The sequence below is a fragment of the Spermophilus citellus genome (assembly GCF_964194105.1).
Source record: "Spermophilus citellus genome assembly, chromosome: 3".
Classification (NCBI taxonomy): domain Eukaryota; kingdom Metazoa; phylum Chordata; class Mammalia; order Rodentia; family Sciuridae; genus Spermophilus; species Spermophilus citellus.
In genome coordinates, this window is record NC_138184.1 from 7,761,236 (window position 1) to 7,777,387 (window position 16,152).

Sequence of the window (16,152 nt, forward strand, 5' to 3'; positions counted from 1 at the left end):
GAGGCTGAGGCAAGAGAATCACAAATTTAAGGCCAACCTCAGCAACTTAGTGAGACCTTGTCTCAAAACAAAAAATAAAAAATAACTAGGGATGTATCTCAGTAATAAAGCACTGCTGGGTTTAATACACAGCATAAAAATTAATACCTGAAGCTAGGTAATTTATAAAGAAGAGGTTTATGTAGTTCAGTTATGAAGGCAGAAAGTCCAAATAGCATGACATCACCTCTGTTGAGAGTTTCTCTTGACTATGTCACATCATAGCAGGTGGCATCATGAGGAAAGCACACAGAAAGGGAAAGATCACATGGTAAGCAGGACTCCAGAGAGCAGGGAGGAGCCAGCCTTGCTCCTTTATAACATACCTCTCTCATGAGAACTAACTCATTCCTTGAGACCAGCATTAATCACTTTCAAGGACACTCCCCAATAACATATTTAATTTCTGGTACCCCACCACTCAAAGGTTCCACCACCTCCTATATCACCACTCTGAGGATCAAGATACCAACACATGGAGCTTTGAGTCACTGTAACCAAACCAGAGCACCCAGACTGAGGACCAGTTAAGTTACATTAATCCTTACACATAACATACCTAAATATATCTAAAAGACATGAAAGTAGTATAGAAAAGAGACATGAATTCTTGAAAGGGATGAAGATTAAAATTACTTTTCAAAAACATTGGTGCATTTCTCCAAGATGCTCGGGCCATAGATGAAAAATAAAGGTTATATAGATGTTATAAAATTCAGTTATACAGTCACTCTAATGCAGACAACATCCCATAATACTCCATCAATCCCATTACAGATGTACAAAATAAGCAATGTTCATATAGGAGATATTGAGAAAACTGAAAGACATGAGAGCTACAAAAACTACAGAACCAGATGGGCAGAGTTGGGGGTTCCATAAGTTTGGTTTCACTGGCTTATACAATATGTACACTGTACTTTTGAGGAAACTCCTCATGGTCCTCTTGATGTCCCTGTTCTTCAGGCTGTATATAAAGGGGTTGAGCATGGGAATGACTGTGGTGTACATCACTGAGGTCAAATAAATAAATATACTTTATAGAAAAAAAATGAGTGAAGAAACTAGCCAAAGACTGGAAAATGTTATCTGATATAACATATATGCATTTTATGACTATATGTGTGTGTGTGTGTGTGTGTGTGTGAATATAGATAGATAGATAGGTGAATGTGTATGTATCAAGATACAAAGTTACATATACATACAATTAGACAAGTAACCAGAAGGAAAGCATTCAAATTTTTTAAAAAAGAGAGAGGACAATAAATGAGTGAATTGCTTCAAAAAGTGCCTTCATAAAGATGACCAAATAACCAATAAGCACACAAAAAGTACTCTAAACCATTACATATCAGAAAAATGCATAATATCACTACACATTCTATTGAATGGCTAAAGTTTCTAAGCGTGGGCCAGGTGTGTGGAACTGCTAAAACTTACATGCTGTTGGGGGATTTCTGATGAAACCAACATTTTTTAAAAACTAAAGTATCTACCAAAACTATACATGAAGTCTTCCCTTTCATTCTGTAATTGCATTACCCCACATGCAGCATATACCAAGAGAAGTAAATATATAAGTCTACCAAAAGACCAACTAAAGGACAAACCAAGCATTATGCTGAGTTAAAGAAGCCAAACAAATAACTGTACATATTATAGTTTAACATTTTTCTAAAAGCAAGAACAATCAAACCAAATCAAGTATAATAAGAGTCAAAATTGGGTTTCCTCTGTGGTGAGATTATTGACAAAGGGATAAATGAACTTCCTGGAATCCTGGAAATGTGTCCACCAGGATGTATACATTCACGTGAAATTTCATCAAGCTGTACACAGATTGGCACTTCATGCACATTAGTGTATGTATACCTTGACAAAAGAGTAAAAAAGTAATAAGGGAAATGGTGTAGTTATACTTTTAGAAATAAAGTATAACTTTTTTTTAAAAAAAGGACCCACTAAAAAAAAATGACCAGATATGACGGCACAGACTTGAAATCCCAGCCATTCGGGAGACTAAGGCAGGAGGATAACTAAGTTCAAAGCCAGCCTCAACATAATGAGGCCCTAAGCAACTTAGCAAGACTCTGTCTCAAAATAAAAACAAAAAGGACTGGGATTTGGCTCAGTGGTTAAGTGTCCATGGGTTCAATTCCTGGTACCAAGAAAAAAAACTAAATACAAAGAATAAATTCTAAGTGATGATGATATATCAACATAGTTCATTAATTATTTTAAAAAATTACCATTCTGATGAGGCTATCCATGTTTGGGAGTAGAAAAATCTCTCTACCTTCCACTCAGTTTTGCTATTAACTGAAACTTCATCTAAAAATAGTTGACTATATTCTCAAAAAAAAAATATCCACCCAGAACCTTAGAATATTGCCTTATATGGAAACAAGGTCTTTGTCAAAATAGTAAAGTTAAGATGAGGTTATTCTGGATTAAGATGGATCCTAAATCCAATGATGGATGTCCCTATATGGACAGAGATTAGAAACAGGTACACAGGGAAGGTAATGGTGGAGGCAGAGACTGGAGTGATACATCTATAAACAAAAAGGTCTGCCAGCAACCACCTGAAGCTAGAAAGTAACAGGGAGGGACTTTTTCCTTAGAGCCTTTAGAAAGAATATAGCTCCACTGATACCTTGTTTCACACTCCCAGATGCCAGAAATATGAAAGAAGAAATTTCTATACTTTTTACCCACCAGTTTGTGGTACTTGTTCACAGAGGGCTTAAGAAACTAACATTATCTACCCCATAGACTCCTCTCTAAATCATCCAAAAAGCAGCACAAATTCTCTACTAGGTACTTTCTAACACCCTCTTACTAAGATGCCCCTCGACTCCCCATGGGTATGTTCTCCATGACTGCAAAATAAACCCCGCTTGTTTAACTTACAGGAGTGCTCCTGGTGGTCTCTGGGTAAAGGGCATTCACAGCAGTAGACTCTTCAAAGGTCTCAAATCACAAACTCTCCCTGCGCCCCAGAGAAGCCCCTCAATCCCCACACATTCAACACTTACTAAGCCTCAAGGCTTTCAACCACAAAAAGAAAAACAAAAACAAGTTTAATATGCCCATGTTCATTTTCATGAAGAAGCCTCCAGATCGTAAGCACCCTGTGGTCAGTGACCACGTTTGTCTTATTTACCAAGTACTCCCACTCCTCAGCACAGATCCTGGAACAAGGTCAACTAGTAGATAAAACTGTTTTCTAAACCACTACATGAACAACATTGCTAATCTTACCTAGTGAGACCAGGTTCTGGAAGGTTTCCAGCATCACATCTCTGTAGAGCCTCCTCTGAACAAGATCCAGCAAAGCCCACTCCTGCTGGGTAAAGTCCACCGCCACATCCTCAAAGGTCACAAATTCTGTTCAGAAAGGTACAATTCCTCCAGTGTGTGTGAGATGATGGGTGAGGCTGATGGCACTGGGGACCTGAGAATCAATTCAGGGGAGGCTCAGAAGATTCTGTGTTCTCCTCGAGTCTATGTCAGGACTCAGTCAGCAGATCTCTTTCCCTTCCTAGCCACATATACTTTCTGGTTGATCAAATTCTTCCTGATAGACTTATCAATTCTAAAAGAATAAATTTATCTCTTCACAGTATAATGATAATGAGGTCACACACAATTAGTCTTATATAATCACCTAATTTAGCACAGAATACTTTTGTTACAAGATGTCAGGGGGATCTGCACACATCAAGCAGTCCAGCAGACACCCACTGGGTATCTGATAATTCAATAAAACTATTTTAGCATCTAGCTGGAGATACTATCATTCCACAGGTTGAGGGCTCAGTCCCACAATACTTTCCCAAGTCCTGAAGCCAGTCACAGGTACTAGGTTGTCATATACACCTCTGAACAACTGGCTACCTCCTCCTTGAGGGAGGGAATTTGCTGGGACCAATCAAAGAATGCAAAGAAATACTTCCCTGTGTTTACCAGATTCTTATAAAGAATATTGCAAAGTACATAGATGGATGGCCAGATAAAGAGATGGATAGGACACAGTATGGTGGGAAACGTGCAGAGCTTCCATGCCCAAGAACCTCAACATGTTCAGCTATCCTGAAGCTCCCCAAACCCATTCTTCTGGGGTTCTCATAGAGGCTTTACTTGTAGCCACTGCTTATCAACTTAACCCTCAGTCTGTCTCCCTTCCTAGAGTTTAATGTGTGCCAGTGTGAAAGTTCCAATCCTTTAATCATGCCTCCATCTTTCTGGACCAGCCATGATCCTTAGGTTATCTACAACCTACCAGCCACTAGTCATCTTATGAGGATACAAAGCTATTTTTATCACTCCAGACATTCCACAGGTCTTAGAAACTCTGTACCAGGACACTGGACTAAGACCAAATACAGACCGCACAATATCACACTTGGTGACCAATTCCAGTTCCATATTGCTCCAGAACATGTGGCAGAAATGAGAGAAATACTCTAAATGAAATAATTTCCACAATGATACAATCAGTTCCTTGTAACAGAAACAATTTCACATGCTGCCTTAGTTACATCATAGCAAATCTGCACAACATGAAACCCAAGATTAAATGAGTTTTTGTTTGTTCCTTCTCCATTTTGCTGGGGATTGAATCCAGAAGCACTCTACTCCTGAGCTGCATCCCCAGCCCTTTTCATATTTTAATTTGAGACAGGGTCTTCCTAAATTGTCTATGCCCTTAAACTCAGAACCTCCTGCCTTAGTCTTCCAAGTAGTTGGCATTACAGGCAAATGATGAGGTTTTAATGAATAAAAACACACTGAGGGAAAAGGAATTTTTCCCTTTTTTCCCCTCAAAAACCTGAGAGGCCTATGAGCCTGCATAGCAATCTTTATGGCAGGCCCACAAGTAGCAAATTTTCTTTATTCTAGGCCAGGATTTGGCAATAGGCATGAGCTAATCAGTCTTCTATTTGTGTACATCAGTTTGACTGGAACACAACAAAACATTTCTTTATAAGCTTTCCCTTGGTGCTTTTGTACTAAAATGAGAATTTCCTTGCAATAGAAATTCTCTGGCCTTCAAAACCTAAGATATTTCCTATATGATCCAATTAAGAAACAGATGGCCAACCTGTGTTCTAAAACAGCTAGGCAATACCCATCACAAGACACATTGTGATAGCAAGACCCAAAATTCGTTGTTCCTCACTGCCTAGAACATATGAACCTTTGAATATCTGATGAATGAAAACTGTTAATGGATGGATGAATGAATTCTAATCTGTGAAGCAGAGTATGTAAATCTGGAACCTCTTTTCTGTGAGACCTTTGTAATCATGTTCACATTCAATTGAACGACATATATTCCTTTTAAATAAATACGTAAAACAGCTAGAAAGCCAGACACAGAGGTACACACCTATAACCCCAGTTACTTGGGAGGCTGAGGCAGGAGGATTACTATTACAAAACTGCTAAGCCAGAGTATGACAAGTCTACTTGTCTGCAAAGCCTAAATGCCTGAGCACATTTCTGGACACATGCCTTACAACTTAGTTGTTATTAGAGTTCTTTTTCCCTATTATCAGAATTTCACCTAGAACACTGTTGGGCACTATAGTGTCAGAGGAAAGACTTTATTCAAATGTGCTATCTCTAAGCTCCTCTTCCAAGCCATTGGCCTTGGGCAAGGTCATTTTTCTTAATACCCACACCAACTACTCCTTAATATCATTTTACTTAGGTAATATTTGTGCTCATCCTACCACATGCAGTCATGGCTGTTAGTTATGGAAAATGAAAAACCCCAAGATAGTGCAGCCTGGGAAAAGGGAGTGAAAAAGAAAGCCATACACTGATAGCCTTCACTTCTTGAAAGATAAATCCTTTTCAGATACTGGCCACAAGTGAGGAGTAAGTGTTTCATCAAACCTAAAATGATAATCTCTGGGAAGCTTTTAATCTCTTTCAAGATGAATCCTCTCCAGGTGCTGGCCACAGACCCCTCAACCCAAAACTCCTGAGTGCACAAACTGACATGCTCACTAAATCACCTCTCAGTATGACCTATTTAAGCCCAACTCCTTTGGCCTGTGGCTCATTTCCACCAGGACAGTGAGTCCACTGGAGGTATAATACCATTCCTGAATAAAAAGCTGATGAGAGCTGGGACAGTGCTCTGTGGTCAAGTGCTTTCCTCCTATGTGTGAGGCACTGGGTTCAATCCTCAGCACCACATAAAAATAAATAAAGACACTGTGTGTTCATCTACAACTAAAAACATATTTTAAATTAAAAAAAAATACTGAAATGATCATAGTTTGCATCCGGCCTAGTCTTTTTGTGCTAACAATGGGAAATAAAGCACCAAATAGAAAATTCCTGAAGTGCCAAGCACAGTGCTGCACACCTCTAAACCCAGATACTCGGAAGGCTGAAGCAGGAAGATCACAAATTGCAGGCCAGCCTGGCCACCGAGAACCCAGTCTCAAAATTTAAAAATAAGTTTAAAAAAAAAAATGCTGGGGACCTAGCGCAGGGGTAGAACATCCCTGAGCATGGGTGAGGCCCTTGGCTGGGTCTCCAGCACCACAAAACAAACAAGGACATTTAATCACTGGTTAGTAAATTTCACAGCATTAATAGAAAAAAGATTGTCTGCTTCATCCCCTTGGTCATGACACAGTGACAAATCTACTTCAACATATGACCCTGGGCGACTACAATGTAGCCTGCTAGAACAGAAGGGACCCCGCGGAGACCCTCTCCAGGCTCACTGCCGAAACCAGACGCCAGCACGTTTTCAGCTCTCTGCAGAGAGGCTGCAGGTGGAGACCAGAAACGCCTCAGGGCTCTCCAGCCCGCGCCTACGGGAAACGCGCCAGCCATCTGCGGAGCCCCGAGTCCCCATGCGGTCACCAGGGAGCTAGGGGCGGGAGGAGCCCACCTGGATCTAGGGCCACCCGGCTGAGGGAAGCCAGGGCTACTAGCTGGGGATGCGCCCCAGGACGGCTGGGAAACCGACTGAGGGAATCCCTTGTAAAGGAGAAGCGCCCGTGAGGAACCACCTGACCAGGAGACCCCAAGGCACCGCTGTAGAGGCCTACTTCCGCTTCCGGTTTCTGCATGGGGAGGCGGGGCACACCATGCAAGGGGCGGGGCCTCAGGGGCTGGGATTTGGGGTGGTACATCCCAGCAGGGTTGAGGCCTGCTTGGGTGCTGTAGGAAAATGATGGGTTTTGCTGGGGCTGAGGGTAAAGAAAGAACAATCAGGTCGTTTGGAAAAGCAGAGCATGATGGCGACTATCATCTGGCTCTGATATCAAGTTGAAGAGCTATGCAGCTCTCAGCTACCTTCCAAAGAGCTGAGGAAACCAATGCACCCCTGGTAGGCTGAGGCCAGAAGGTCAAAACCAGTCTGGGCAACTTAGTAACACCCTGTCATAAGATAAAAACTTCCAACCTGGCGCACACCTGTAATCCCAGGAGCTCAGGAGGCTTAGGCAGGAGGATCACAAGTTCAAAGCCAGCCTCAGCAAGGGCAAGGCCCTAAGCAACTCAGTGAGACCCTGTCTCCAAGTAAAATTCAAAAATAGGCCTGGGGATGTGGCTCATTGGTCGAGTGCCCCTGAGTTAAGTCCTCAGTACATAAATAAATAAATAATTTCCAAAAAGGGCTGGGGATTTAGCTCAGTAGTGGAGCATTTGCCTAGCCTGGGTTCCTTCCCAAGTAGGAAGGCAGGGGATGTTAAGGAAACCAGTTGAGAGACCATAGTGCCTGCTGTTAGCACAACAAAAAGAAAAGATGTTTGAAGAGGATACAAAAAGAGTTGCCATCCTCCTCCATCTCTAAGCAGCTCAGCATGGAGAGACACTTTCCACCTAGGCAAGGGAGAAAGAAAGAAGTCAAGGCCTTAGATTTCAAACCCTTTACCAGGCCTGGGTGAAACCAGCTGCCATGCTGGCAGGTGGCACAGCCTGTAAACCCTTCCCAGCAATTCGGAAGGCTGAGGCAGGAGGCTTGAGAGTTCAAAGCATCCTCAGCAACTCAGCCAACACTCTGTCTCTAAATAAAATAAAATAAAATAAAACGGATGGGGACTGGGGTTGTAGCTCAGTGGTAGATCAGTTGCCTTGCATGTGTGAGGCACTGGGTTTGAATCTCAGCACCACATAAAAATAAATAGAGATATTGTGTCCATCTACAACTAAAAAAAAAAAAAAATTAAAAAGGCTGGAGATTGGCTCAGTGGTTAATTGTTCCTGAGTTTAATCCCCAGTACAAAAAACATAAACCAAAAAACAAAAACAAAAACAAAAACACCACCACCTATGGCCATGCACAGTCCCACAACCTCCAATACTAGCTGAGTGAGCTTGCTGCTGGAATTGTGTTTGCCAGGGCACAGAACTTCTCCATCACCCTTCCCCCAAGAGTGGGCAGCTGAGGGAGGAGCACGACTACGTTCACAGGAGAGCAGGTCATGAAAGCTAGTAGGGGTCTTTGTCTTGGAGCTCAGTGCCAGGCCTGCAACTGTGAGACTCAGCAGATTAGAGACCAAGGCCCCTGTGTAGGCCCAAGCTCACAGATGGAGCCTCGAGACATGAACCAGCATCAGGCAGATACCTGCATGCCACCTGGGGGAGAGTACATCATTCAGCCTATATCATCACCAGCCTCCCCAAAATTGTATCCATCCTCTGGATGTGAGACTCAGATGTGACCCAGCTTAGTGTCAGTCTTGGGGTCCATTTCTACCACCAGTCACCCAGTCTCAGGCAGCACAGTTATTGAGAGGCCAGTACTTACAGATGAGGCTCTAGAACTTCTTCAGCACCAGAGACCTATGGGATGAACTAATTTTTCCATCTTCATTACCACCAGCTTCAATTTTAGAAGTGTGAGAACTGGGCATGATCCAATTAAATACCAGCCTGGGTGGACAAGGGGCTGCCTTTGTTATTGAAGACAGGATCTTCTGGCTTGAAAACAGGAATGAGACCAAGTCCAATATTGTGGGCACTCAGAGGCAAGCCTTTAATTAGGGCTTCACCAAAGGTGGACAGCACTGATTGAGGAATTAGGCTGTTTCACCAAGGCAAGATGTGGAAACTTTTATTGGTTTTCTGGAGTGAGGCAAAGTCCAATAATTTCCAATAACCAGGGGCATGATTCCAAAAGATTTTTTTTTCTGCAAAAAACTAGAATACTGGGCCAAAAGGAGGTTAAAGAAGAATAAAATAAAGAAAAAGTGGGGGGAAAAAAAAAAGAGGGGCAAGCCAGGCACAGGGGCACACACCTGTAATTCCAGCAACTTGGGAGCCTGAGAAAGAATTGTAAGTTCAAGGCCAGCCTGAGCAACTTAGTAAGACCCGTCTCAAAATAAAAGGGCTAGATATGTGCCTCAGTGGTAGAGTTTCCCTGGGTTCAATCCCCAGTACCAAAAACAAGAACAAAAACCAAGAAGAAAATCATTTATATATTTTGATAAATCATAAAACAAACACCAATATAAATACAGACATGATTTTTTTAAAGTAGCATGTTGAACCTAGCAAAATGAAAAGGCTAATAGACCAATATGTACAAATTTAATTTATTCCAGTAATACATGTTGTTTTACCATCTGAAAATCAAAGAATGTATAGTTCATTTTGTTAGAATTAAGGATTTTTTAAAGACCCTGATACATGCAGAAAAGGCACTGGATAAAATCCAATATCAATTTGTGATTTTTAAAAACATCTAACAATCCAGGAACAAAACAGAATACCCTTAATTTGATAGAAGTTATCTATGAAAAATTACAAGTAGCATTATATTTAATGGTAAGATGTTGAATACTCTTTCATACAGGAACAAGGAAAAGATATTCATTTTCATGACCTTTATTCATTAAATAAGACAAGAAAAATGAATAAAAGTTTTAGAAACCAGGTGAGAATTACTTGAGTGAGTTAAATTTATCCCACTAGCTATAAAGCTAATGTAAGAAAAAGATATTGTAAAGGTACGTACTGATTCAAAAATTACAAATAAAAAAATTTACCAAGCAAAACACAGAATGTATCTAGAAATAAATTAAACAAAGGCATTCAAGACATCTACAATTAAACTACAAAACACCTCCAGAAAAGTTAAAGACAATCTAGGTAAATGGATTGTTGCATCATGTTCATCAATTGAAAGATGCAATTCTGTAAAGATGTCAATTTTCCTTAGGTTATTCTATAAAATAGACCCTGAATATTTTTTATAAAAATTAATAAATTCTAAAATTAGAATTTATTACTAGATTTCCAAAAATACTACAAAGCAATACAAATTAAGATAGTATGGTGCTGCTGCAAGGAAAGACAAACAACCCAAAAGACATAGATTGCCTACCTCAGCAGAGGGAAAACATAATCTAGTGGATAAATCTGTACACATACACCTGCATCCTACCTCACACCCTATCAAACAAACAAACAAACAAAAATACTTGAAATGGATCACCAACCTGAATACAAGAAGTCAAACAATGAAGGGTCTAGAAGAAAACATAAAATATATTCATTATCTTGGTCTAGGCAAATACTTCATAAAGAACACTCAGATCTCTACTTATTTTTATGTTCTGTAAAGACTGAGAGCAATTTTTAGCAATCTAAAAGACATATGGCATCTGACATTCTAAAAGGATTTCTAGGAACAAACACTGGGTAAGTTCCCAGACCTTGTGTTTCCCGAAGTCAGCATAAGGTGCAATATTGCCCCTATTTTGAGCCCCCACCTGCTCACAGCTGCCTCTCTCTCTTCTCCATGTGCATCATAACTGCCAGGGCTCTATGATTTAGGGGTACAAATACTAACCTCAGTTTCTCAATGAGAAACTGGGAGCTGGTCCTAAACAAATCAGAGTATTAACATTCCCCTGGCCATGGGGGACAAAATAAGCCATTAATCAGATTCCATTTTTTTTATTTTTTATTATTAGTTGTTTAAAACATTACATAGCTCTTGACATATCATATTTCATACATTTGATTCAAGTGGGTTATGAACTCCCATTTTTACCCCATATACAGATTGCAGAATCACATCGGTTACACATCCACGTTTTTACATACTGCCATACTAGTGTCTGTTGTATTCTGTTGCCTTTCCTATCCTCTACTATCCCCCCTCCCCTCCTCAGATTCCATTTTGATAATTATATTGGAACTGTTCAAAAAAGATGTCACTCTTCTCCCTGAAGCATTATCTTGGGAAGAAAGCAGCACAGAACTTCTGAAGCCTACTGTGAAGAAAAGCCTAGCTGGAAGAAAAGATAATGCAAACGGATGCACAGCCAAGACATGGAAACAGACAAATTCACATCTTTTAGCCTCGGGATCCAGATTGAAGCTTAGTTATAGCCAAGGATGTTTTAGCAGCAAGGAAACACTTCAAAAGAAAAAAGAACTCAAAAGTACCAAAAAGTACTCAATATCAGAAAAATGCATATTTCAACAACAACAAAAACAAACAAACAAAAAAAAAACATATCACCACACACTCTGCTGAAGAGCTAAAGTTAGAAAGTGTGGGCCCAGTATGCGGAATAGCCAAGACTCACATGCACTGTTGGGGACTTACTGGTGGAACCAACATTTTTGAAAATCTAAAGTATCTACCAAAACTACAATTCAAGTCTACCCTATCATTCAGTAATTGCATTCCCCACATATAGCATATACCAAGAGAAATAAGAGCAACCAAGTGACAAACCAGACATTATGTTGAGTAAAAGAAGCCAAACATGTAACATTACAGTACATGTTGTAGTTTTAACATTTATTTGAAAAGTGAGAAAAAGCACACCAAATCAAGCATAATAAGAGTCAAAATCCAATTTCCTCTGTGGAGTGATTATTGAGAAAACTTCCTGGAATCCAGAAATGTGTCCACCAGGATGTATACATCTATGTGAAATTACATCAAGCTGTACACAGTTTGCACATTAGTGTATGTATACCTTAATAAACAGTAAAAAGTGATTAAGGGAAATGGTATAGTTATGCTTTTAAGAGATAAAATATAATTTTCTAAAATATTTTTAGTTGTTAATAGACCTTTATTTTATTCAAACACAGTGCCTCATACATGCTAGGCAAATGCTCTACCACTGAGCCACAACACCATTCTTTAAAATAAAATGTTTTAAAAAAGGGAAGGAGGTAGCAAAATGTACCTGAAACAGCTCATAGCATTCCTCTTCTCACATAAAGGCAGTAAAATCTTCCCTGTCTGAAGGTATCAAATATAAATCCTCCTGTACCAAAATAGGATGATGCCTATCTGAGGCTTGCCTCAATTACAGTCAGGATAACTTCATTAACCACAGCTCTACTCACTTTTGGGACCACGGTAGGCTTGTATAGACACCAATCCCATAAGCAGAGTGAAGGATGGGACTGGACTGTGAGCATGATGACAATCCTTCTGCAAACTGGTCAACTCTAACAGGGCAGTGAAAGTGCTGGAGGAACTGCAATGAGAAGCAAAAATGCCAAAATGGCAAAACAGAGCTTGCCAGAGAAATCTAAGTTGTGTTTGGCCAGGATACAGCAGTTAATGGAGACGTTTGTGGAGGTGCAGCCCCTGAGGAGACTGAGGTCAAGCACTTAACATTCAGTTTTGAGCAAGTACGGATCAGTGCGTTCAATACTCAGAAAAATGAGCTGAAAACTGGGGCCCACAAGGTCCCTACTCATCTGTCTACCTATATTGTAGTCCTAATAAGCAGGCAATTGTAGCTCCTTCCCTAAAGCCTTTCAAACTTCTTGCAAAGTTATTTTAGAAAACTATTACCTAGGATTAGAAGTGATTAAGGGAAATGTAGTACTCAGCTATATCCAAATTAATATAACACACTTTATTAACTTAAAACATTAGCTCAAAATTCCAGCCATGAGGGCTGGAGTTGTAGCTCAGTAGTCAAGTGTTACCTAGCGTGCATGAGACACTGGGTTCGATTCTCAGCACCACATATAAATAAATAAAATAAAGATCCATCAACAACTTAAAAAAATTAACAAAAATTCCAGTCATGAACAAACATAAAGAATAAACCACAAAACAGCAATCAGATGAGACTATAACCTTTCAAGGTCTTTGTACTAATTAATTTCTACTAAAACTTTTTATTACACATGAAAAACTTTTGATAATAAACACTGATATTCTCAAAAACACTTGGTACTCTTAGTTTAAAGGGAAGTGGGGAATTATTGGGTAGGCAACTTTCAGTATCCAGAGGAAGAAGAAGACGAAGGCGAAGAAGAAGGCAAAGACGAAGACGAAGACGAAGAAGGTGCCCATGCTGTGAGTGTGAGTTCAAAGTGAAACAACGATTAAAAAAAAAAAAAAAAACACCATTTTCCTACCTGCAAAAAAAAAAAAAAAAGCACTTGAGCCACACTCAATGATATATGCCTGCACTCCCAAACTTAGGAGGCTAAGGTAGAAGTCCAGGAGTTACAGGCCTGGACAATACAGCCAGACCCTGTCTCAGAGGAGAAGCATACACACACAACCTCCCAAGAGTCCAAAAGACTTTGTAATGGATATAACATTTACATCTCAGCTAAAGAAACTCACCTCATACTCAAAAGTATGTCATAAAAGCTGACAAGGGAAACATATAACTTTAAATCTTCCTATTAGAAAACATTGGAAATCAATGACCCTCGAGAAGTCCACTTTAATGAGGCACTAATCTCTTCTAGCTCAAATTTGGAATTTTCTCATACAAGTGTTGAGAGCCACAGCCAAGTCAAGATGGCGCCTGGCACTTTGCCAGCAGGAGTGGTTTGACAAGTAACACCAGCAAGCTATTAAGATGATGAGGATTCCTGAATGACTGACTGCTGTATCTAGATGATGTTAATTGAGTTAAGCTGTGTCTAATTATTAAGATGATGAGGATTCCTTAATGACTGATTGCTATAATTGGATGATGTTAATTGAGATAAGCTGTCTGTATTTATTTGGGTATACATACCTCTGCTGTTCTGAATAAAGAGGCTCCTGCTGTTTCAACCTTCACAAGTTGCTTGTCACCCCCCCACCACCACCACCACCCGGCTACTTTGCACAGACCAGCCAGACTGAGGCACAAGTTATGTTCAAAATCAAAAGGCTTTACCATATAGCTTACAAACACAGGGTTTCGCTCAGTTGTCCTCAACTCTTCAAAAGAATGAGTGATAATCTCCTACTTTCTCACATTTATAGTGTCTCTACAGTATGAAACTTCACAAAATGAGACTTCACAAATTGCATTAGTATAAAAAAAGTCTTGCAGAGATTCCCTTACTCCTTACATTTATATATTGTCCCATGTGTGAATTTTCATGTCTTTGATAGTAGGCTGGACAAATAAAGGCTTTCCCACATTCCTTACATTCATATATTTCTCTCCACTATGGCTTCTCACATGTCTCCCAAAGGATGAGGGAGAACTGAAAGCTCTTCCACACTCCAGACATTCGAAGGGTTTTTCTCCAGTGTGAATTCTTGCATGTATAGTAAGGTATGAAGCTTGTCGAAATGCCTTCCCACATTCCTTACATTCATAGGGTTTTCTCTCAGTATGGGTTCTCATGTGGAGACTAAGAGCTGAGAAACAAATAAAGGCTTTCCCACATTTTTTACATTTATAAGGTTTCTCTCCAGTGTGAGTTCTTGTATGTACTGTAAGATATGAAGAACTTATGAAGGCTTTCCCACATTCCTTACATTCATAAGGTTTCTCTCCAGTGTGAGTTCTTCTATGTACTGTAAGATAGGAAGAACTAATGAAGGCTTTCCCACATTCCTCACACATATAAGGCTTTTCTCCACTATGAGTTCTTAGGTGTTCAGTGAGGGATGAGGAACGACTAAAGGCCTTCCCACACTCCTTACATTCATATTGCACCTTACCATTGTGATCTCTCACGTGTGCTTTAAAGGATGAGGGACAACTGAAGGCCTTCCCACATTCCTTACATTTATAGGGTTCCTCTCTGGTGTGTGTCCTCACATGTACATTGAGATTTGAGGATTCACTGAAGGCCTTCCCACACTCTTTACATTCATAAGGCTTCTCTCCTGTGTGAATTCTTATATGTCTTATAAGATGAGAGGAATAGCTAAAGGCCTTCCCACATTCCTTACATTCATAGGGCTTATCTCCACTATGAATTCTTTGGTGTTTGGAGAGTGATGAGGAACAACTAAAGGCCTTCCCACATTCCTTACATTCATAGGGCTTATCTCCACTGTGAATTCTTTTGTGTTCTGTGAGGTGGAAAGAACTACTGAAGGTTTTCCCACATTCCTTACATTCATACTTTGCCTTTTTACTATGAATTTTCATATGTGCTCTGAACATGGAGGAACAACTGAAGGTCTTTATACATTCCTTACATTCATATGGTTTTTCTTCTGTAGGAGTTATCATATGCTTCTTAAAACAAGAAAGAAAATGGAAGGCTTTCCCACATTCCTTACACTGATAGGGTTTGTTTCCAGCATGAGATCTGGTGTGATTCTTAAGTGATGAATGAAACAGGAAGGACTCATGGCATTCAAAGGATTTGACTTCAGTAGTTCTCTGGAGCATAAGATTAGAAATTTGTCCACATTGATTTTCTTCATTGTATTCACAGATGTTCTCTACCACATGACTTTTAAAAATAAAAGACAGATTATTAGTAATAAAATTTACCATCTTCAGTAAATATGTATGCTTTTTGCCCCATCAACTTATAAGCTAAAAGTTCTCAAGAACAGCCAACATTGTCACTCAGCTTTTGACTTAAATGATTTTTCTGATAAATCTGTCAAACCAATCTATGTGTCAAACTTTCAATATCTCAGTATCATTTGTAGGAAAAACTATCTAGACAAAATTCTTTGTGAAAGTACAATTTTTTTTTAAATTTTGAATTTGAATCCTTTTATTTCTTTTTTTAAATTTATTTTTTATTTGCATGTATTCCATTAGTTATACATGATAGCAGAATGCATTTTGATACATCATACATAAATGGAATATAATTTCTTATTCTTCTGGTTATACAGGATGTAGAGTTACACTAGTCATGTAATCATATATGCACATG

The 16,152-nt window shown here is 39.6% G+C and overlaps 1 protein-coding gene across 1 annotated transcript in view; it reads right to left on the minus strand.

The window, feature by feature from the left end:
• Positions 1-13,378: 13,378 nt before the first annotated feature.
• LOC308645891 (uncharacterized protein) overlaps positions 13,379-16,152 on the minus strand; it is a 400,184-nt gene continuing 397,410 nt past the window's right edge. Inside the window, exon 10 of the mRNA XM_081288333.1 lies at positions 13,379-15,714. Within this exon, the coding sequence (XP_081144459.1) occupies positions 14,370-15,714 (1,345 nt within the window). The 3' untranslated portion in view covers positions 13,379-14,369. The remainder of the gene's footprint in view (positions 15,715-16,152) is intronic.